This window comes from Sinohyriopsis cumingii, chromosome 14 (assembly GCF_028554795.1).
Source record: "Sinohyriopsis cumingii isolate HCF-2022 chromosome 14, ASM2855479v2, whole genome shotgun sequence".
In the NCBI taxonomy this organism is placed as follows: domain Eukaryota; kingdom Metazoa; phylum Mollusca; class Bivalvia; order Unionida; family Unionidae; genus Sinohyriopsis; species Sinohyriopsis cumingii.
In genome coordinates, this window is record NC_142974.1 from 67,845,724 (window position 1) to 67,871,423 (window position 25,700).

General features: G+C 35.3%; 1 protein-coding gene across 2 annotated transcripts in view; it reads left to right on the forward strand.

The window, feature by feature from the left end:
• The window catches only part of LOC149784061 (uncharacterized), an 80,540-nt gene extending 55,603 nt beyond the window's left edge, over nucleotides 1-24,937 (forward strand). Inside the window, exons 14-23 of one of the 2 annotated variants that reach the window (XM_089932160.1) lie at nucleotides 437-709; nucleotides 1,274-1,324; nucleotides 7,870-8,012; nucleotides 8,399-8,588; nucleotides 8,892-9,011; nucleotides 11,044-11,198; nucleotides 12,062-12,184; nucleotides 12,737-12,860; nucleotides 20,017-20,110; nucleotides 21,690-24,937. In XM_089932160.1, the coding sequence (XP_089788286.1) occupies nucleotides 437-709; nucleotides 1,274-1,324; nucleotides 7,870-8,012; nucleotides 8,399-8,588; nucleotides 8,892-9,011; nucleotides 11,044-11,198; nucleotides 12,062-12,184; nucleotides 12,737-12,860; nucleotides 20,017-20,110; nucleotides 21,690-21,822 (1,406 nt within the window). In that variant the 3' untranslated portion in view covers nucleotides 21,823-24,937. The remainder of the gene's footprint in view (nucleotides 1-436; nucleotides 710-1,273; nucleotides 1,325-7,869; nucleotides 8,013-8,398; nucleotides 8,589-8,891; nucleotides 9,012-11,043; nucleotides 11,199-12,061; nucleotides 12,185-12,736; nucleotides 12,861-20,016; nucleotides 20,111-21,689) is intronic. The other variant, XM_089932161.1, reaches the window with a different exon arrangement.
• Nucleotides 24,938-25,700: the final 763 nt, after the last annotated feature.

Sequence of the window (25,700 nt, forward strand, 5' to 3'; positions counted from 1 at the left end):
CTGAATTGAGAGAATGAAGAGAATAATGTATTCATTTCACAGTGAGACTGAGTTCAAATAAAAGTAATCGCCCAAGAACATTTCTATAATATTTGTATTCATCTCCTCTACCATTCTCAACGCATACAAATAATTCATTGAGATAAGTTAAGACTTTATTTTTCATTGCATGCTCATTACATCCACATTAAAATATACATGTCTTTTAAACATAAACGATCGTAGGTACAAATATGGAAACATATACAAAATCACATATAGTGTATGACATGGTTACTAAAATCTACGAAGGCCTTCTCCAGTTGGTATGTTTCAAATTAAAACACTTTTCCAGTTCTCTCAAATATAAATAGAATTGTTGGCAGAAAATAAGCATTCGCATATACCGTATACCTTTCTCTAACAGTTAACAATTTTTTTGCATACATTGTTAAAGATTCTGGCCCAACCAATATACGTGTAACTAAAAGTACCGCAAATAGCGTTCGGCTTGAATGGGATATTTCTGAAACCGAATCCTGCTACGGACGGACGGATATCGTGATCGTACTGTATACACAAGATGGCTCAACCAAGGTTTACACCGTCAGCAGACACACCAGATTTGTAGACATGATCGGACTGGATGCATCGCAGGACCACAACGTGGTTTTCAGTCTAGGGTTTGAAGGGCAGAGACTGGGAAACATGCCTTACACGTTCCGCATAAGTTAGTAAACTTAGGTTATTAATGTATACTCAGAATGAAACTGCCATTTTTCATACGTTTTCTAACTGCCTCATCTTTTATCTACAACATATCTTGCAATGGATAACCCCATCGTGATATAATTGAAATTTAATTTCTTGTATGTATTATATTTGTGTGCAACTATGTTTATAGTCAAATGAATGATGTCAGGAGAGTAATATAATAAATGTCGAGGTATACTTGGAAGGAGGTAAGATAATAACTTTAATTGCATACAATCGGTTTGATTTGCTTTACCTTTATTTAGTCTTTAATTTCTAATATTGTGTTTAATTTATCAACATTGTACACCTTATCAAAATAGTCCAACTATGAAATAAAAAAGAATTGTACTAGAAAAGAAACATCAATTGGAAAATCAACTGAAGTCATATGCCAATGCACGTCATCTTTATTATTGCCTTCTCTTGCAACGAGCTAACGTCACTCTGTTCCCATTCTTCTTTTCTTTCTTTCTTTCTTTCTTTCTTTCCTTCTTTCTTTCTTTCTTTCTTTCTTCACTAAATATTCTTTATATTTAAGCCGAGGAAGATAAATCAGCGTCAATCGGAGGAATTATTGGAGGTGTTATAGGTATGTATGTATGTAACACCAACATTAAATTCACACAATCAGTATGAAACCTAGGTGTTACTCTGGACAGTACTCTCACATTGCACCAACATGTCATGAACATATGCAAGGCTGCATATCTTGAGCGGAGACTCATCACCTCAATTCGCAAATATCTTTCAGTTGATGCCACAAAACACTTGTGTGTTCATTAGTACTTTCAAGACTGGACTATTGTAACTCAATTCTGTCTGGTTCATCTCAATATCTGCTCCAGAAACTTCAAATAGTTCTAAACACAGCTGATCGGATCATACTTAGAGTACCACGATCAGAGCACACATCCCCACTGCTCTGTACCCTACACTGGATATCCATTCGATCCAGAATCAAACACACAATTTGTTCTCTGTGCTACGTTTCACTGTCGGACTCTAGTCCAACATACCTATCCGACCTCACCGATGTGTACGCACAAGCAAGATACTTACGCTCCTCTTCTGACAATCATATGTTCATTATTCCCACTATGAAAACAAAATCATATGGACAGCGTTCTTTTGAATACTAGGGCCCAGTTACGTGGAATGAATTGCCCATTGAACTTAGACACAAAGACACAGTGATCACATTCAAGAGGGCTCTCAAAACTCACTTATTTCGATTGCAATAACAAACTTAACGACCTAATAATATTTCCTACCTTAAATATTATCAGCATGTTTTTTTTTAAAAAATGTTTTCTAATTTCATGCTGTTTGTTTTTGTAATCATATCATTATATGTTTTTTATCTTATAGGTGTTGTCTAATGTTGTAAAGCGCTTAGAGCTTCTAAAGATTAGGCGCTATACAAAGCCCTCATTATTATTATTACTATGTATGTATGTAGGTACGTACGTACGTACGTATGTATGTGTATTTATGATTGGCAAGTGCAAATAAATTACCAACGAGCTTTTCCGTATTACATAAACTTTATAATTAAAGTAATTCTAAAATTTTACCAAAACGGTTACGTGGTCTAGTTGCAGTTCGATGAATTTGTTTATGATGCCTTATTGTTAAAATTACGAATTGCACTGGTAGTTGATAAATGAGGGTTCTGGCAACTCTCATCGTTGTGTGATGAAGGAGTGAGCAGGAGAACCTCTACGAAAATGGGTTATGGGGGGATTCTGGCTCACCTGTAATCGAAGGTGGTTCTGACTCACTTTTTCCCTTAGATGGGTTCTCCTGTTTACGTGAGATGGGCTCACTTGTTTCTGATGAGGGTTCTGGCTAACTTTTTTCCTTACTGTGTGCGGTAATGTCCATGAGCGAGTGTGTTAATACCATCGTTGGAGTAGCATTTGTCCTCGAAGGACCATAGTTCATTTTTGTTGATGAGTTGTGATCGCAAGGTTCTCGTGGAATAGTAACGTAAATATCCATGTAAGGACTGTCTGTAATAATCGATGGTGGCAATGTGACCGGAGACCGTTTTCTTTTACAACTTTGGCTTTTGTCGTGATAGTATCATCATCAAGTGCAGTGCAGTACATTTTAGATCGAAGTCCTATAAATTCTGTGATGGGTATTCCACAAGTTTCATCTTTGAACTTTCCAAGTTTCTTTTTATTGTCTTTAGAGTGAAATGGGCTTCTTTCTGGATAATTGCTAAGATCAAAGATTAATGAATAAAGAAATTTGTACCGAAGTCCATCGTGGTTTTGGCGTGATCTTGTGCATTGAAATCGACGTAGTTGTTGTTGTTGTTGTTGTTGTATTGTAGGTTTTAACGCTATTTTTCAGATCACGATAGGCTATACATGGCGGCCAGTATTAATGGTGGAGGAAGAACCCGGGAAAGAACCACCGATCCGTGAGAAGCTACTGGCAAGCTTTCTCACATACCCAATTGGCTGAATCCGAGACTCGAACCCACGCAGACAGAGGTGAGATGGCAGTGATCCGTAATGGACAGCGTTTTAGACCACTCGACCACTCGGGGTCCTGAAGTCGACGTAGGATTTCATCCATGGAGATTGTTTAAACTTGAGAGCTCGACGAACTCGCCTAAGAACGACTCCATGCTGATGAGGTTTTTTTCTTTCGAGCAGTCAATGATGTATCATGTATTATGTCTTTTGATGGAGAATGAGTACGAATTTTTGATCTTGACATCTCTGATATTGAATTATGGTTTTTATGTCCGAGTTGTTGAAGAGAATGCATGGAGGGTGTAATAAAGATTAGTTTAGTGCAGAGCGTTATGACCGTCGTGGAGATGTATTTGCCATCCAGCGATATCTCCAGATCGGAATCTCTGACACGTTGAAAAGATCCCGCCGCTGACGAAGGAAGTCCGTACAAACTCATGCCACCCATGTTGATATTTCCCGTCATTGTGCCACCCGTTAATGACAGTTTAGTCTGTGCGAGTATGTCCATGTGAAACCATCGGGCATCATTAGTATCTGGAGACGGATAACTCACGTCGTCGAGATTGGTGAGATTTTGGCCGCTCATGTTGAGATGACCAGCCATGGTACCTCTGACTGACTTTATCATCACTCGACAAGGAACTACTTCCCGATCCAATCAGCGTCCCAAAGGAGGTGTACGACTTTTGATATAGAAAAGCATCAGCACACTTTAGACCTGATCGGATCATGCTGACCCATCGTCAAGCGACTTCTATCGCTAAGCATAAGAAAGCTCGGAATGCCTTCTTCTAAATTTGTCTGCATTTCAACTATCAAAACAAGGAGGATTTATCGAACCTTTGCTAAAGGTCATCGATGGATCGTTATTACCATGATTGCTTGGCCTCGGATTCCAGCTGACACGAACCACGAGAGGCAAGGGTATGAGAAAAAAGGTCTTAAGCAACTTCGATCTCAAACATCTCCTAGGATCCAGCGTTCCCCATTTCAGAGGTGTCTTTTCTCAAGATCAACTTCTTAAACAGATGACACCCATCGAGAGCTTCACCATTAGCCTGCAAAATTATTATGATGGGTCGCCATCGTGAATAACCCTCATTCGAACGATATAGAGTATTTCGATTCATTTGGTTTACCTCCTCCCAATGAATTTGTGCGCTATCTCCACACAGCGTCTAAAGGAGCAGTGTATAATTCGATGTAACTACAACGACGATAGCATCTGTGGATAGTACTGAGTCGATTATATCCATCAAAGGCATCAAGGACACTCTCTCGTCGGGATCGTCTTAGGTCTACAATAATATCCATTCCTCATATAACAGTTATGGACTCGTGGTGCCTCAAGTGTAAATCCAAAATGGAGAGAATAGTCCTCGTCGAGGTGGTCACCCAAAATCATCGCCGCACGATCAAATCGAGATGTGCTGGTTGTGGGTCTAAAAAGCACACATCATCGTCGGTAAAGTGTCATAATTTTGTATACAACATGCACCATTGCAGACACTGCGATCTCGATACAAGCTGCAAAGATCTTCGCGTATAAAGAAATATGTACGTGGGAGACTGTAAAGGATGTGGACATCGACAAATTCTCTCAGAGGATCCATGGATATCCATGCTTTCATCGAAAACTTCCCCGACCTCATGGTGGATGGACGTTACCAGGACTTAAATACACAGGGCCGTGGAATGCTTTAGAATAACAAATGGATAAACACGAATAGCCACTACCAGACCAGGAACCCTACAACGGTGTTGATGCCATCGTGATGCATCACGATATCTGTCACCCAGATCATACCAACGATAAAGCGGGATGCGATTGAATAATGCTGAGGGACTTAAAGGCACTAAAGCCTATACATTTCAGAGAACAGATAGATCGAGTTCCCGTGCCTGGCATCATTTTCACTAAACATAAGTTGGGCATTGGCGTATCAGAACATCCGGCCATGACATTGCTCACAGAAGAACTGCATAAACCGCACACATGCATTTTCCACGAAGCAGAGTCATCGCTGTAGACGCAGACGAGATATGGTCAGCAGATCTCGTTGATATGATAGATTACAACGCGTACAAGGATATTTTCCATTTTCTCATGACCGCCATCGATGTCTTTAGTAAACACGCTTGGGTCAATCTTCTCAAAAACAAAAATGGAACACTCCATCGTGGAACCGCTGAATAAAAGCATAGGTCCACGAAAACCAAATAAACTCTTGGTGGATCACCGAAGTGAATTTTATAACAAAACAGTCTCAGAGTGGCTCACAAAATATTATCTTGTACAGCACTCATAATTCCCTCAAATCTTCCGTCGTCAAACCGTTTAACAGAACTTTCAAACATCTCATGTTGAAGAAATTAACCAACGCTAATACCAACCGATGTTTAGATTTCCCACCAGATCTCGTCGACTACTACAGTCATACCTGCCTTCGAAGCATTCGAATGACTCTAGCGGAATCCACTTCCAAAGATCAAAAACAGAAGGTTGTAGAGGCCTTATTTTTCGATCCAAATTCAAATTTGAGGATCACGTCAGAATCAACAGACAAAAATCCACGTTCGTAAAAAGATACACTCTAACTAGACCGAAGAAGTCTTCGTCGTCGATGCCGTTCGAAAACCCATACCCATTACTTACACCCTCAAAAGTTCCTCAGGCAAAACCATCCAAGGGTCTTTCTATGAGCAGGAATTACAGAACCAACAAGCCAGGACGTCTTCAGAGCTGACAAAGTCATGTCTACCAAAGGGAATAAATCACTCGTCAAGTGGTTTGGCTATCCTGAACAATTCAACCCATGGATTCACATCGCTTCCTCGACTAGGATAGCACCTCCGAAATAATCGTATCGTACTCCTAACCCAAACTCTTCCCATAGAGTGTCCTACATTTTGAGGTATGCTCATGAAGACCCATCTTCTCAAAGATACACTTGAACACATCCTCAATTTTTATCAATTTCGCACGATCCGCCAACTGAACTCCAGTCACCTTATTCAGCCAATAATGAAAGTCATTTCGTTGAGACTCTGAAATGAAAACGCTTCAATTTCTTTTTGATGTAATACTGCTGATTGTATCACTGCACTGGGCGCTGATTACTTTCACTACGCCTCTCCAGTCATTTTCCTCCTCATCTCTCTCTTCAAAAAATATCATCTCAGGCACATAATTCAAATCCGTACGCTATCAACTCTTTCGCACGCTTTAACCACTCCTGAGACTCCTCCTCACTTAATTCAAACTCTGGGTCCTGACTCTCCTTACTAAGTCCCAACCTATCTATAATCCAAGGATAACACAGAAGAGACATTCTATTACAAAAGCACAACTCTAAAAGAGTGAGTCAGAAACCCCATCAGGAAAACGTGAGCCAGGCTCATGTAAACAGGATAATCCATCGACGAAAAAGGTGAGCCAGAAACACCATCAGGAAAACGTGAGCCAGGCTCATGTAAACAGGATAATCCATCAAAGAAAAAAAGTGAGCCAGAACCCCCATCAATCACATGTGAGCCAGAACCCCCCATAACCAAGTAGTGTAGTTTCATAGAGGCTCTCCTGCTCATTCCTTCATCACACACTGATGAAAATGAGCCAGAATCCCCAATTACTGCTACTTGCACATCAAATTGTAAAGTACTAGAGTGGATAAATGCTCAAACATATATCACATCTTTATTTAAAGCGGGCAAGTTCAAACTTCAGCACAAAAAAAACTGTTTATCTTTTACTCGCAATTTTTTTTATTAGTTTTTACTCTATAGCATTTTCCATTTACAACAATATCTCTGACAATATATTGGTGAATATGATGCACGTTCCACTTTCTATTCCAGTCTCTTATCTACATGCATATAATAATAAGTATACAATAAGTGTAATAATAGGTAAAATGATAATTATACTAATAAGTACACATTATGTACAACCAGCTTAATATTATTCACCGTTTGCCTAGCGACTGACTTCTTGTGCACATCGACTTCTTACCTTTAAGCTTGTTCTGCCCTATTTTGGGACTGAGAGCACAACGTGTTGATCAAGCTGCTGGTGTGTGAGAGCTGGTGTCGGTTTGTTCAGGTCCCGTTACATACATACATTCATACATTATATATATGTGTGTGTTTGAGTGTTTGTGTGTGTGTGTGTGTGTGTGTGTGTGTGTGTTTATATTCAATTATATACCTCTGTCATTCTGCATTAAAGCTTTTGTATAGCAGTAATTTGTTATAACATAGAAAGACACAATATAGAGATCAGAAACACACAACATAAGGATCAAGCGATTTAGTGCAATCAACATATACTTTCTGTATATTTCTGCTTCGCACGATCGAACGTACACTTCGTGTTAGTGAACTTAAGGTAAAGGTTGCTGACTATACTGAAGACAAATGTTAGAAACAGAAATGAATGCAATATAAACTCGATCACTCGAACATCTTTATCTCGAATTATTGGCGTTATTGAAATGACATGTTACATCCTGCAAAGCATTTGCTCCTCTACAACCTCCAAAACTGAACAAAATCAGAAACAACAGCAAACTCCCGTGGGCTTCAAAACTGTTATCTTTTGATGTTCGATTATATAACAATAATGCTTTTATTTCAACTGCAGCTGCTGCAATCATCATTGCTTTGGTCATAATAATAATAGTCTTGATTAGAAGGGGAAAGCTTGAGCCTGTCAGAGAACGCTTACGTCCAATGACTGTCCGAATCAGAAACACGATCAGGAGACGTTCAAAGAATGCATATGCCGTGAGTAAATTTCTGTTGATGTGAAATATTTTTCATTGCGTAGGATTGTGTAATTTATTTATTCAGGCGATGGATGTGAATCTGACTCGCAAACTAAAGTACGGTCGCATTTAAAGATGTAAGAGTTTTTAACACATACTGCGTGTTGTGAGTTTTATGAGCAACTTCTGTGCTTTGAGTTTATCTAATATGCAAAGCATGCACCGGTGACACGGTTCTTATAACGTCATATTGACATATATTGACCTCTTCAAATTAGTCATCGCTCAGTATGTAATTTTGCATAATATGCGAAAAGAACAAAAATAAGTAATTCAGAATTTACATATTACAATGTATATGCGATATTAATGACACAAAACAGTAATTTTGGTTTTCTTCTACAGAAAAGTGATGAGGACAAGATGTACATTTACGGTGGAATGACTTTTGATGAACGCCAGTCTTGGCACATGAGTCGAAATAACGTCACTCTCGAAAGTCTTCTGAAGAGTGGTCATTTTGCCAACATATTCAAAGTGTCCGTGTCTTATGACGCAAGGAATCAAGAAAGTGCTGTCGCCATGTGCCTGAAGGGTTATTAATTTTCTCCCTCTGTCTACCTCTCTCTGTCTGTCTCTCTCTGTCTCTGTCTCTCTCTCTCTCTCTCTCTCTCTCAGAGTTAGATATTCCTTATTTGATATTATAATTTGTTCAGTGTACAGTCGTGCTCCAACGTTGTTATTTTTTTTTAAAGTTGGTTTTGTGCCAAACCTAATGATAGCATTAGAAAATATAATGACAGCAGAAATACTTGCAAATCATTAATTATATGCTTTTTCAATTCGTATGGAAGTTTGAAATTAAAACAAAATATTTGTTTCAAATTCTCTTCAACAGAGGGCTACACTAACAGAGACAAGGAACTGATGATGGCAAAAATTAATTTTAGCGGCACTCAGCTTGTAAATCATCCAAATGTTCTACGGTTTGTTGGGGCCGTTGTAGACGACGATGACAGTAAGTTACCAAATCGTTAAATTTATCCAGGAGAAGTATAAGCATTACTCTAATTGTTGTAAAGGTTGTGTATTAAAAATTGTCACGACTACATATTAATGGACGTGCATGCATGCATGTCAGGCAAACAAACTACATAAAGTTTCCTTCGGAGTACAATTAATTTTAAAAATGTACAATGATTATGACAAAATATGTTGCGTTTTATTACCATTAGCTGTGGAAGGAATGTTTGAAAATATTTTTAAATCAGATAAAACTTTGTTAAACATACGTGTACTTGTTTAAATGTATATGGTTGAACATCACGGCAACAGAATCCTTCGTATATAAGGTTGTTCTATCTCAGCTTGTATCTCATCTGAATTCAAACAGTCGTTTTATCAATGTACAATCTGCATATCGCCTTTGCCACAGTACTGAAATTACTCTTCTAAAAGTAATTAATGACATTCTCACTGCTTTAGATAGCGGAAAGATTATAGTCCTCATCCTCCTTGATTTGTCTGCGGCATTTGACACAATATACCATGATATATTACTTCACCGTCTGCAGCATGTATTTGGCATTCATGATACAGCCTTACTGTGCTTCAAGTCCTACCTGGTCAACAGGACACAAATTGTGACTACAAATGGAATACACTCCAGTCCAATTGAACTTTGTTGTGTTCCACAGGGGTCTGTTCTTGGACCTGTTATCTTCATTCTATACACTCAGCCGCTCTCAAGACCATAAATCATCATCCAGTGTCTCACCAATTGTACGCTGATGACACCCAGATATACAAATCTAGCCACCCAATTGAAGTTGATGCTACCTACCAAGGTGTAGAGAGGTGCATTTCTGATATGAAATCATGGATGACATGTAACAAGCTGCAGCTGAATGGTGATAAACCTGAGGCCATTCTGATCACAACACAAAGACTTTCTCATTCACATCCTTTACCTCAAAATATTATTATCAGCAATACCAATATTAACTTTACACAATCAGTACGAAACCTAGGTGTTACTCTGGACAGTACTCTCACATTGCACCAACATGTCATGAACATATGCAAGGCTGCATATCTTGAGCTGAGACGCATCAGCTCAATTCGCAAATATCTTTTATTGATGCCACTAAAACACTTGTGTGTTCATTAGTACTTTCAAGACTGGACTCTTGTAACTCAATTTTATCTGGTTCATCTCAATATCTGCTCCAGAAACTTCAAAAAGTTCTCTGTGCTACGTTTCATTGACGAACTCTTGTCCAACATACCTATCCGACCTCACCGATGTGTACACACCAGCAAGATAATTACGCTCCTCTTCTGACAATCGTATACTCAGTATTCTCACTATGAAAACAAAGTCATATGGACCAAGTTTCTTTGCATACCAGGGCCGAGCAACGTGGAATGAATTGCCTACTGAACTTAGACACGAAGACACGGTGATCCCAGTGTATACACACACACACACACACACACACACACACACACACACACACACACATATATATATATATATATATATATATATATATATATATATATATATATATATATATATATATATATATATATATATTACGCAACAGACTCGATACCACCTCATCGCTATTGCTCAATATGAATGATGCCTATCTTGAATGAAGGATCTGAACTTTGGACACTTGTTTATAGCCTTTTCATGATAAATATTAGTCTGAGTCGATCGAATATCCTGATTAACAAAACACTTCAAGTCTTTCCATGTAATCTTTATTTAATAAACTGGTAACTGCATAGTAGCTTCGTCTTCTTTATCTGTACCATCAGCATCAGTAATAATCTTGTAAGGAGAAGAAAAATGGGTTGAAAATTCTTTTCATGTTCGTTGCGAATGTCCCTGATATGTACGGGTCGTTAAATACAAGTATAACAAATCAAGCAGCAGAGTTTCATTAGAGTTCCTGAATCGTATGTTTATTTTATATTTTGTTTCTTCGACGTAATCACGATAATACTATATGAAATGACTATGTTCTACCTTTTCCAAGTTGGTCCATTCATGATATACGAGTATTGTGAAAATGGAAGCCTAAGAGATTACCTGGAAAGCCAAAGAAATAACGTAACCATGGAATTGCAGGAGAACCTATACCGCTTTGGATTGGATACCTGTAAAGGAATGGAATTCCTTGTTTCCAGAAAGGTTGGTATATTATTAATGTCAGGCTATACGGATCGTTTCCATAATCTTTTGTCTTACATCTCTGTTCGTACGTAATGTATGCGAAAATGGCACCATCGCAAACATCTAATAAACATCAGCTCAGTGAATTAATGTCATAAATGTGCTTTACTTAAATACATGAACATATTGTTCGCAGTTTCCTTGGATATAGTTCGTCCCTATTTTATCACTTGACAAGTCATAGTACTTCGACAACTTCAGAATGTTTTTTTACAAGGAAGATCAAAGTAAGTATGCATGCATGTATGTATAGCAACTGGTGTGTAATGCCAGGTAAAAATGCATAGAAATCAAATATAAACCCAAGATGGCGTAAATTTCTTACCAAAAAATCAAAGACCCTTTCAGCTGGAACATCATTACTGGACATATCCCAGTGAAGAAAGGTTGCCTTAATTAGTCGCCTTTTACGACATGTGGGAGGGCTGATCGGGTCTATAGCCCACAGTGAAGATCATAACAGCTTCTCCTTTTCACTTAACAGTAGGTTGATAAACAGCACCACCATCATGACATACAAAAATTAATAAAATATCTTCACGCGAAGCTCAGTAAATAAATAAATACAATAAAATGAAATCTTTGTAATGTACAGTTTCTTCATCAGTTGGTCTCGCAACGGTCTTACAAGAAGTTTTCTATGCTGAAGTCTTTACATGCAATCCGTAATCAATCCGTATTCATTGTTCTTTATCCGTAAGAAAATGTGAATTATTTCATTACTCAAGGTTTCATCCCATAATCTAAACAAATGCCTAGGCGTCTCTTCTCTTGCACAGTGCTTGATTTGAGATTCTATTTTATAAACTTAACTTTCCCAGATTGTTCACCGTCGACTTGCTGCTAGAAACATTCTCTTGAACTTCTTAAATGAAGTGAAAATTTCCGGGTTCGGACCTCAGAATTTTGAACTGAATGATAGTGATAACGAGTCAGGAAAGAAGGTCGGTATTTTCTTAGCAGATACAAAGAAAGGAAGCAATATATATATATATATATATATATATATATATATATATATATATATATATATATATATATATACGCTCTTCACCTTTTGCCATGATGCTTTTCTTTATCACATCTTTTCTCGTTGATCGATTTTCACTAATTTAGCCCACTCTTGTCTTTCCAAAGAATCCCCTGCCTAATTTATTAAAGTATTTCAGTGCCTTTTCCACATATTTCAAACGATAGAAATTCTCCCTCTCTCTCTCTCTCTTTATATATATATATATATATATATATATATATATATATATATATATATATATATATATATATATATATATATATATATATATTACTGATTATACAATGTAATTTATATTATCACTCATTAGCTTCATAGTACCAGATTATATACGTCTTACTGTTGTTGGAGAGCTAAAAAGATTTATATATAACAGGATCACATAAGACTCGTTTGGCTTCTTCCTTTCCCACTGCTGGTATGTCATCATGATCACCATTTATTTATTTATTTATTTATTTAGTTATTACAGGAGAGGATTCCAATAAAATGGATGGCACCGGAGTGTATGGACAGCACTGCCGGTGCTAACGAGAAGAGCGATGTGTGGTCCTATGGTGTCGTTCTGTGGGAGATATTCAGTCTCGGTAAGTCTTATATCTCGTTTTTCCCAAGATACATAAGTCAGAACAGAAATAAAGGAACAAACAAAACGCATGACATCGTACAACATTATATAAATCTGTTTACTTAATAACCTCTGTAGCATCGAACGAATCGGTTTCATTACATGCTTGACTCTCCTACTCTGTCACATACCTTATGTATTGTTACGACTCTACGGTCTTAGACTAAGTAAGAGAAATATGAGAAACAAACGAGCTTCGTAAAATCAATAAATTTATTTATCAAAATTAATCAGTAAAATATTTGAGATGAAATTACAGTATTGTGAATTAAATTCTACTAATCCTTAAAGTTATATCACAAGTCCATAAATATCGAATGTTCTGAATGAATTCCAATATTTAATGGGCTAATGTACAAATTGTCTTGAATAGGTTTATGTGTGAACATCTTTGTTGTATAACAATGGTGTAATCTAGAATGTATTTGAATGAATTCAAAATAATCCCCAAATGGTGATTTTGTCTAAAGAATCAATGAGCACGTTGTAATTATAATGAATAACTTTTAATAAACGACTTCTCTCAGATTATATACGGAAACAGCTGAAAATGATTCCATAGACTGATTTCATGATATATTGATATGGTTTTATTATGTAATAGACTGATCTTATGATATATTGATATTGTTTTATTATGTAACAGACTGGTCTTATGATATATTGATATGGTTTTATTATGTAATAGACTGATCTTATGATATATTGATATGGTTTTGTTATGTAATAGACTGATCTTATTATATGAATAACTAATTTTGTTGAAAAACGTTTTATGAAAAAAACCTATACAAAAATAACATGACCATGATGCTCTTCTAAGGTTCGATTCCAAAATATTCCAAATTGTACACAATGCTAGACCATGAACTCAAATATAAGTAAATAACTAATTCAAAAATGATAACAGTAAGGTATACCAAATCTACTCGACCCTCAGTCACGGACAATAGTCAAGCACCCAAAAGAAATATACTCTGCCAGGTTCCCTTTATTTGTATTCTGCCTGTTACGCACTCCGCTACTCGCACAACTAACTATTAATTTAGGCCGAGTATCAGAGAAAACTAATGTTCCGACCATGCATAGCAAAACTGTTTTTTTTAAAGAATCTATAGCCTAGTTAATTCCTCCTGCGAACGGTTGTGCATTATTTGCAGTTCGATATTGCTTATAGACAAATATATGCAAGGATATACGTTATATATGTTTGACACTGTTGAATATCTTCACTACTGACTACCTTTATCTTCTCTAAGAACTAAAAGATGGATCGTACTGTCTCCATAATAAAATAGTATATTTTGATATTATAGTTGTTTCATTTCCTAAATTATATAAATTCTTAAGATTGATAGCGTTTACCAAAGCAGAATTATTAAGTTATTATAATCAATTATTCACCTGCATTGGTCATTGCAGTATGTTGATAATGTATTTGCATCTTTATATACAGTCAATAACGTTTCTCTGTTTGTAACGAGCGAATATTCGTGAATTAAAAAGATTGGTTCAATTCCACGCATTACATGATGAAAAATGGTACAGGATATTCATGTTGTTATTTTCTTCTCTGGTTTATAATGTGAAAAAGTTATGTTTAAAATCTGTACATTTCCTCGAAAGACATTTTATTCCAAAAAGCAATTATATATATGTATATGTATATATATATATATATATATATATATATATATATATATATATATATATATGTGTGTGTGTGTGTGTGTGTGTGTTTTTGCAAATTGTTGAAAATTTGACATATTGTCTCTTTCAACGATCTGTCCATATGTACTGAATGTATGTGAAAGAAATGCAAGTGAAATATCAAATAACCTTGATGTAAAAGCAATCCTATGCTTATTTTGAAACATCAAATAAAATTTATGACATAATTATGAGTTCTTGAAATAGTGTGTCCTTGTACATTTCGTGAAATACGATACTTCGTCCCAATAGTAAATGATCGCAGATAACTACCTTATAATGTGAGTAACGCCCAGATTTAGCCTATTATATCCAATGTCTAAAATAGTAGTATAATGTTAGCAGCACACAGACGTAACCTACTGTACTCAATGTCTAAGATAATGTTACAAAGCGAGTAGCCCCAGGCATAACCTACCTTATCCAGAGTCATGTTATAATCTGAGTTGCATCCGGACATAATCAAATATATCCAATTTATAATGCAATAGACTGAAACAAACTAACTTCAGGATGCTATGTTGCAATAAAAAAATTATAACGAGACTCTTTATCATTGTGTTCCTTTTGACCTTGTAAATGTAAACAATGTCTGGTTTGAGCCTTTATCCACAAAGAAAAACAGATATTAACTAAAAGGTGGTCAATTTGAAGTAATTCTAGGTATTATGTTCATTGTTCATGAATTTGTCGACTGTAGTTTAGTATTGTAGTTCAGTGAAACACATGTACCCAAATAGGGTATGTCTCGGCTCCGCATTGGTTGTATGAGTACAAACTAATATATCTTATGCATATGTAATATAAGTGTCTTTGCTGCTATTCCAATTTTATTACATGGGTAAGAGATAAAATAACATAGCCAGAGGTATCTAAGTCGGATGAGAACAATTTAACAAAAACATTGTTTGCATTTAGAAAGACATAACTAATACCAAATTTTGCTGTATATAGTTCTTTTTTGTTAGTAGCTCTGATACAAGAAAATCAGAACAAAGGTGTATTTTTGGTTTTAAACAACTATTTGAGAATGATTTAGTTAATAAATGACGATGTCGTTAAGGAACCGATTTCGCATGCGCACGAGGTGGCATATTGCCGTGTTACAACACCTTAAATGTTTCTCCTTTCCATAATCACTGATAATATATCTATATTGCATACGTCATGAATAATCTTATTTTAGACTACTGCTAATATTGATTTGCTTGACGTAAATGTACCTTGAAGTACCTTGCTATTTGTCGCCTGCATTTGAAGCTTTCGTTGCAACATATTATGTTGCAGTTTGTTTTTCACTGCAGCTGGCTGTCTCGCTTGCCTATTTATGTATTAACTTAATGTCAACAAAAGTGGGTAACTATATTAATGTTACATTGAAATGTCGCTCAAAGTGAATGTATTATTTTAATAAACGGACTACCCAGTCTGGACCTCAGCTTCCGGTAGGTGAAACATTTAATTGTTTTAGGTCTTCTCTTTAATTTTTTAGTATTGTAATGTTCTGATATCACAGAATGTCTCGAAATCAGTTTGGTAATGTCTACTATCATGTTACGTGAAATACATATTCAGTTCTAAATTCAGATTTACATAATGGAAGAAATTTTGTTTCACCATTCAAGTTCTCATCTAAAAGGAAGAAAACTGATTCCATCACCTCTTCTAATGAACTGAATGGATTGTACTGATTGATTAAATTCCAATGCTTATTATATTTTGGACAGTTAATTAAGAAAACTATGCTTACTGTGTAGTTTCATGGAAATTCCATTTCTGAATCATGTCTAAAAATTGTTAATATGTACATGTTACGCATGAAAGAATAAGATAACTATTCTTTTCAGTAGTTTAGACGCAAGATGCAATTAATATGATATGGGCTTCTGATTCTTAATATACAGCCGTCTGATTCTCAACGTAGACTTTAGAAATTTAGTCGATATTTGAGACGGCGAATTTTTATCCACGATGCTTATACTTGTATTTCACCCCGAATCAGCTGAAAGTTAAATTGTTGTGCCTATCTGGTGACGGCTTATACGGAACAGTACATGAATTCCTCCGTAAACAGTTTTTCACACGCATGGTTACTCAGTACAAGACTTAATTCCAGAGTATCCAATGGAGAACATGAGAATGAACTGGAACATAAATCCAACACCTTTCTTGAAACCATGCTCCAAAATAATGTTATATTTAGGTGAAGCCTTTATATTAAACCGTTCGTCACTTGATGTTGTTATATTTAAACCGGAAGTCAAGATATGAGATTTTCGTGCGCAAGCTATTGGCAGAATTTACCGTATAATGCATGATGATTACTGAATGCACTAAAACATGAACATTTACCTTAAACGTCCTTTAATGCATTTTTGTGCATGACTGAACATAGCTGATGTTTGTTTTGTATTTGCGCGAATGAGTTCCCACGAGAGGCTCTGGGTGGCAGTACATTGCTTGGCAATGTTTGATCACCGCATACCGTAAGATACCGTAGTCAGTACAATATTAATATTAACAGTGTACTATATCGTTTTGTTTGTTTATTCCTTTTCCTTTTGCTTTATTTTGTTTGTTTGTATGTTTTTTGCATGTACATTATTAGAATGTGCGACTGGCATCATATACCATCAACCAAGAAGAAATTGCGTTGTTTGTTTTCTGTTGTGTATGATAGTGAAAAATCACCGAAAGAACTATATGATTACAATCCAATCGAGCATGTGGATACAATCCAATCGATTATGTGGATACAATCCAAGTATGTATTGTGTATCCGAGGATACATGTCATTTTAAAGTTATTGAAATTTTTCTCTGTTTACAATACTTTACAATTCCTAAGACTGTTGTAAGATGAGTGACAGATGCTGTTTTTGTTATTAGGGCAACAATTCCAAATAATCCAACCACATGCTTCTTTTTGTATGATTATTACTGAACTCAGGTAACTATTATACCATCACACTAGTTACACTATGGTTAGTAATAAAATCTTAGTTGGAGTGGAAGAATAAAGTGAGTTCTGATATCGTCAACGTACTCCGATTCTCTCATTCACCCTCACTACTAACTGATTATATCAGGTATTGAAATTATTACCTTATTTGCAGCTTGTAGGATATGTGGATTGTTTCTTTTTTATATAACAAATTTTCATGTTTACAATTCTACATTAAAAATATCTAAGTGTAATCCAATGGAACATCCGGTCTTAAACATTGTAATTTATCCGAAATATATTCTGAGATATTGTAACAACTCTCAAAGGTCTTGCTATTAATATAATCCATATGTAGACCGAAACCTAACTGTTATAGGAAAACCTTTGGTTAGTTCTATATTGGTACTTGGATGCAATCAAAATTAGCTCCCTTTCTCCTTCAGTAACGTTATTCAGGCACATTTTGCTGGTGACAATTGTTGGGATGAATACGACTATAGTTCTGTATTTCTGAATTTACTAAATATTAGCACCGACACTTATCTTTAATACAAATAATAATCAAAATAAATATGTATTCATAAAATTCTCTACTTTTTTAATCGTTTTTCCTTCAAACACAAACTCGGAGAATAGGATCAACTGTTCTTAATCCTGTAAATGTCAGCGACAAAGTAATGAAGTAGGAATTGCGAAATATACACGCTCTTTACATAGAAAAGGGATCCATATATTAAAATAACTACGATTTGTGTGAAAGTTAATTTGCATCACTTACTATGCCGTCAACCTTTTTTAGTGATCACATTTCACAAAGTTGGACGAACAGATTTGTCTAGGACGGAAAGTGTGATTTGTCATGGGTAACAAGCAACATGTTTCGTCATATTTACTTGAAATCACGTGATACATATTAATTATGATAATAACAAACACTGAAGTAATATAACGTTTGTGGGCAAAAAAGCACATTTCTTTATTCATTGGTTGCTACAAATGAATCACATGTTCGGTAATGTGCGACTACACGTTTCCTAGCACTTGCAGTACTTATATATATATATATATATATATATATATATATACATATCCATATAAGTGCTCTCTCTCTCCCTCATACATGCGCACAGACGCACACAAAAGTATAAACTTACAAGTTCGATGAATCTGAGAAGAGCAACAGGGATTTGTATCGGTGCCAACACTTTCTTTATAATATGAGGTAATGCTCCTATTGAAAGTTTCAGTCTACCATACGCAAAGTCAGTGCCGTCTTAAGGCATGGGCACACTGGTCAGTTGCCCAGGGCCTTACGCTTCTAGAGGCATCATGTTGCCCATATTGTTAATGAATATTGAAAGATCTTTTGGCAATTTAATTTGCTTTAAAAGTGCAGTGGGAAGCACATTTCCCAATTTTTTAAAAAAGTTACATCTAGCGGAATTCCTGTTGGTGGGTAGGGCCGGTAGGGGGCTCCAGTACATTGCTTTACCCAGAGCCTACAATGTTGTTAAGACGGCCCTGCGCAAAGTGATTCAAACATTCAAAATGATACATTTATCTTTTGCTCGGAGTGTCTTTTGTTTATGCAAGTGATAAACGTATCTGATAAAGATCGAGTCAATTATAGTAATTACCCACGAATCTATTAGTGATGTAAGTGAAACAGCCGAACACCTCAGTATTCGTATATCATGTTTACCATTTTAATTCAGAAATTATAAACTTCGGTAAATATAGTAACGAAAACTTGCTTCTTTGTATCTAGTGATATAATGAATATCACAAAGAAATTAAGTGGCGATAACATAACGCCAAAATTAGCTGGAGTTACAAAAACTCTCGTATCATGTCGATGAGTATCTTGTTATAAAATCATACACAGCTCTTATTGCCAAATGACTCTCGACTTGAAGAAACGTGTTACAATTACCTTGTAAAATGACGTACAATGCATCAGCAGTCAAAGATTACTGGATCAGTAATGTTTTTATCTTCGCATCAAGCTTTGGTAGAACTTTAATATAATCCGTTTCGTCATAAAAATCAGTACCAATACTGAAAGACCACGTTTTGTTTGACCAATGATTACATCGCCATACCATATTAGGTCATAAAAATGAAATGATTCGAGTGACACAATCTATTTCGGTTAAATGCCTCGTTTGCTGATATAGAGCTCAATTCACTCCTCCATACATCTCAATTAATATAAAGTCCAAATTTAAAGTCTTATTTCCGTGATGTAACGTAGATGGAAACCATCTTAATCTTAGACAAGGCAATCGAACAATATATCTATATTTTGTTTTTATGTATGTACGTGTGTTAGTACATCTATTTTATATCTATGCATGCCCATGTCAATCTAAACATCTGTCTAAAGTATTTCAAGACCATTGACTTTTCTCTCCTCTGCTTGTCCGTAATTATAGCTTATTATATCTCTATTCATACAGGTCAGACTCCATATCTTAATATCAAGAGCCGTGACCTACCCACAAGACTGATAAAAGGAGAACGTCTTCCAAAACCAGAACTATGCGATAACACGTACGTTTTATATAAACCTCTGGGTTGGGATATATCATAATAATCAAGCTGTAATGAATAAGTCAGTTTCGATGTCATTAGATTCATAAATTGAATACGATAAAAATTATAGACTACTTTTAAACTTATTATACAACCACAGTTAATGCTATGCTGTAAGTGAGAGATAATATTATATACAATCACAGTTAATGCCATGCTGTAAGTGAGAGATAATAGTATATGCAATCACAGGTAATGCCATGCTGTAAGTGAGATATAATAGTATATACAATCACAGTTAATGCCATGCTGTAAGTGAGAGATAATAGTATATACAATCACAGTTAATGCTATGCTGTGAGAGATCATAGTATATACAAACACAGTTAATGCCATGCTGTAAGTGAGAGATAATAGTATATACAATTACAGTTAATGCCATGATGTAGTGAGAGATAATAGTATTATACCCTTATGATGCATATACATATACAAATTGTCACACTTTTATTGTATTCCTTTTCTTTCAACATTTGTATTCACATTATTTTTTTATACAGCTTCGTGCTTGTGAAATGCATACTACTGTAGTGAAATCATACATTAATGATGATTTCAGATCACCATCCTAATATTCACCAATTTTGTAATCACCATCACCATTATTGTCAGAGAAAGTGTCATTAGTAATGAAGAGAGAGAGAGAGAGAAAGAGAGAGCGAGAGCACAGTAACAACAGATTGTTGTAGTACATGTGTTGTTGCTTAGTGGAAACAGAAACTAGAGGTAATTTTGACCATTAGCGGTGTCTACTATGTTCTGGTAATTGATAATCGATGCTGTGATACTCCGTTCGTTAATAATATATGTTAGGATACTGCATTAATTGATAATCTATAATCAGTTACAATCTTTCTGCAAGGTTACAACAACAACAACAAAAAAACAAGACTTACTCGTAGTATGGAGGTGGCGTCGATATTAGTTTTGTATGCTGTATATTTACATCATTTCTCTAATAATCAATCTAATCGCTACCACGTATTACTTGTCTTGTCTGTATCATAACATAAACATAAATAAATCCCATCAAAATATTATCATTGACGCTCCATTATAAAGAATTATCTTTATTGTAAAATATGAATATGACAAAGCTTCTTCTACAACGGTCTTATTGTTATTATATAAAATAACATTATTATCACCTTTGTCCTTATTATTTCTGGTTGTGTGTGTGGGTGTTGGGTGTGTGTGTGTGTGTGTGTGTGTGTGTGTGAGAGAGAGAGAGAGAGAGAGAGAGGGGGGGGGGATTACGTTAATGAAGCATCCAAAATATTATTTAATTTTTATTAATTGCCATTTTATTACTTACTATATGATTGATTCTTATTCATGTGTAACTGTCATATATTCTGTACTAAATTGTTTTAGACATTTAATTATTCTGGTATATTGATCCCTTCCTTTATAATATACGCTTTCAACTACAAGCCAAGGTACATGTTCCAATGCAGAAGTTATTTTGTTGTGAACAAGGTGTTAATCATTCTCAGCCATCATTGCAGATATCAGATATTCTTTTATTTCCTGATAGGTGGTATGGTTTGATGCAGAGAACCTGGACTAAATCCCCAGACAAAAGACCAACATTCACTGAAATGAAGGAGGAGCTTGGACAGTTGTTCACCCAGCCTGCCGGAGGTGACTTTTACTACTATAAACGCTAATGAATATCAAGTCATTTTCAGTACCATTATTTTCTAGTTAATACGATGCTTAACAAGTTGATTTTTCATTAAGGTTATATTTAATACCAATGAGATTTCTTTTATGCCTGCAATCTTATGTTCATTTCAAATATTAGCTTAAATATATATTCTGAAACTATTTTATTACCTAGGTATCTGTACGTTAGGTTGGTACAGTAATGTCAAGTGTATCATACAACCTTTGTATTATTTTGTGATCCTGTAATCGATGGTCGTATTCTGTGTAATTATTAGGTATTGTGAACAATGAATAATAAAACAGATTATGATATACAAGTAGTTCCATTTAAACAGTTCAAACAATTTAGGTACTATACCAGTACATTTTCTAGGTTACCATCATAGAACACATACTTCAAGGTACTGCAAACGTTGATAAATTGTATTATGTACTACTAATACATTTAACTTGACATATAAGTATCAGTAATCATATGAATGAATCAAAACAAGTTTTCAGCATTGTACCTAATCATATGAATGAGTCAAAATAAGTTTTCAGCCTTGTAGCTAATCATATGAATGAGTCAAAATAAGTTTTCAGCCTTGTACCTAATCATATGAACGAGTCAGACACTTAACACCTCAATAATATGAATGCTACTTCACGTGAATGTTCAGGATCAAAGAGATCTAACTCTATTTGGAGCTTTATCATGCAATCTAGCAAGCACGGTGAAGTCGTCCTTCCTGCCATCCTTAAAGAGCATAAACAGGACATATTTTTATTTATATATTCAGGGCTAATTTTAGTAGAGAATACATCTAACAATCAAAATGATAGAATAAAACAAAAACGATTAAAACTGTACCTATCAGAATGCTGCCTAACATTTTCTGAAAGCATTTCATGTCTTTTTAAATTATAACATTTATTAAAAGTATTTAACGAAACTACACGTCTATAAGCAAAACAGTAGGAATTATGACTTGCTTGAATGACTGATTAAATTTTGCGTTGCTTGCAAAACATGTAGTCCAGAGTTGCCTCACCTTTAAAGTGACATATAGTGGATTCCTGTCGCAATTTGCCGACTATATTTAATAGGATACAAATCCTTCACAGGATGTTGTACTTAAAGACTTAAATTCGATAACAACAACCATACACCCATCATGTGCAATGTTAATTTTGATTTCCTGTAACTGGTTTTGTGTCCTTTTTACATGTTTAAGTTGTATTGAACAGATCTGGGAGCAAACGTTGCCCGTAATCGATATCCAATATGTGCTTGGTATACGACTCGTTTCAACCTTCGCAAGGCCAAGTGAGTTTTGTATGCTTGAAACATATAATGAAAACAGTATTCACAAAGACAGACCTAGGTCGTTTTACAGTGGCAGTGTAAAATGTTACATAATAAAACCATATTAATATATCTGCTTTTCAGTCAAAAATAACGAGCCTTAATAAATATTTTGCACTTCGAGCATCTCGTTTCCAGAGTACATTGCCTTTGCAATATTGAAATTGATTAGGCTGAATTAAAGATCACTTGAAGTGTTAAATAGAGTCCTTATGGTAAAAGCACAATTGAACTTACTAATTAGTGCAATGTAGCTATAACGTATATATGAAATTCTTTCACTTTTGACATCTGCTTCTTTCAACTATCAAGTAACAGATTAAAATTTCGTAGATTGTCCCTGGTGCTCTTTCTTTAGACCATACTAAAGCTGTCGGAGGGCACAACTATTGAAACATCAAACACTTTCAATTCTTGTCAAGTAGCTACTTTGCAGGTATTGTAAAATTTAAACACTTTGCTGTATACTTAACATATATCACGCGTTTCATGGAGCAGTAACCTGATATCCCCAATTCCTGAGATGTAAAGGTACTACAACAAACATAAAGATATTATTTAAAACCCTGATACATACATATACAACTCAATGTGACAAGAAAGACATCCAATTTATCACGATGTGAGTAATATAATCTGAATCATGCAGACCATTTCACGTTGAATACATTTAAAAACCTTTTATATATTATATGTAATTATTTCGTTTAGTATTTATTCAGTCTATTGACAAGTAAACTTCAATGTTGTACATATGATGATTTTCTTTCTTTATGACAAAATGCGATTTCAATTTTATGAACTGCCTTGGATAACGTTCTATTACCAATTCAGATATCTGCGTTCATTTCTGATTAGCCCTGTTTCTATCGCACTAAAATCTGTGCATTCTACACAGTCTCGAATTGAGGTGGATATTATGTAGAAAATGTACACCGAAAGGAAATTCACCATCACATTAGTATTGCTGTGAGTATATCGAATTCAACAACAATTGTTACTATACAGGTAAAGCATATATGACCAGTTGTGTATTGTTCTAGTAACTGGACCGATTTTCCTGGACTCAGCTAGTGAGATTTTCAGATCGACATTTTCGGCATGTTTCGCACCATATGCTTGCATCTCTTGTGGCATAACTGGTAAAGCACGTGACATACAGAACAAAGAAAAATTATAAATATAGGCTGATTATTGTTCATTTGAAGTTTGTAAGAACGAGAACTTAAGTGCATAAAAAGTTTGAATTCAAAATGGAGACTCGGGTAGACGTTTTATAGAAAATATATTACTTATGTCTAATTAGTTAATGTTGAAAAGTCTGAAAATCTCGAAATTGTTTCGTTTCTGAATTAATTGTAAATTTTCGATAGGGCCTAAGTTGTCGGATCTGATGATCTAAAATGTATTAAGATAAATAAGTTCTGCCCCATTTAACCCAAGGAAATAAAATGTGTGCATTTTGTTTCAACTTTTGAATTTTTATTATTATTTATGTCCATTACAATATATTTCTATGCAGCAAATCTGATATGTATGAGGTCTAAAGTACTTACATCATCTTCCTTGTTGACCATTGTTGTAAGTCATGCTTGGTACGGTGCAACGTAAATGAATGGCACAATATCTGTTTGTCATTGCCATTGAGAACGTTTGCTTCAGGCATCTATCAGTTATGGAATTAGGAACAAAGAACAGTAAGTAAGAAAATATTGTTGAATTGATTGCATGTCTTAATTTGCTTTCATTAAATATATCTAGCTCTGTTTCCTCTTGGACTCTTTTTTTAGCCACTTCCTGAAAGAGTAATGGGAACGCAATCACACTCGACCCCATGGAAGCATATTTGAATGCGATTATTACTTCTCTACATGCCGGGGGACATGTTCCTGGCCCGTAGGATACCTCACTATATCAATACACGTTTTGTGAAGATTTTTAATATTTGCATAAAATAGAAAACATTCGAGATTTGCAGTAAGAAATGTCTCTGGTAGTATGCATTCCAGCTAGAAAATAATTGATATAATTTTAATAATATCATAGCAAAAAGAATTAGAGATCCTTTGTACAGAAATGGTAAGTAGTATACATTTAAGGTGGCAGCACAAGATTTGCATGAGAACTTAAATGACACTGAATAAATTTGAAGGAGGTCTTCTATTCAAAAGATATCGAAGGTAGCTATTAAAAGTATAGCAAACCTTAAAGATTTCATTTAGGAAGAGACCTACCCTGGATAAAGAGCCATGCGTTTAGAATTTTTGTAGTAGTGAACACAACTTTTAAATATATAGTCGTGGTACTTGTTGTTGTTCTAGGGTTTAACGCCATTTTTCAGTACAAGATAGGCTATACATGGCGGCCAGTATAACTTGGAGGAAGAACCCTGGAAAACCCAGAGAAGAACCACCGACCCACGAGAAGCTACTGACAGGCTTTCCCACATACCCACGCTAGCCGAGCCTTGGACTCGAACCCACACAGACAGAGGTGAGATGGGAGTGATCCAGAACGGTGAGCGCTTTA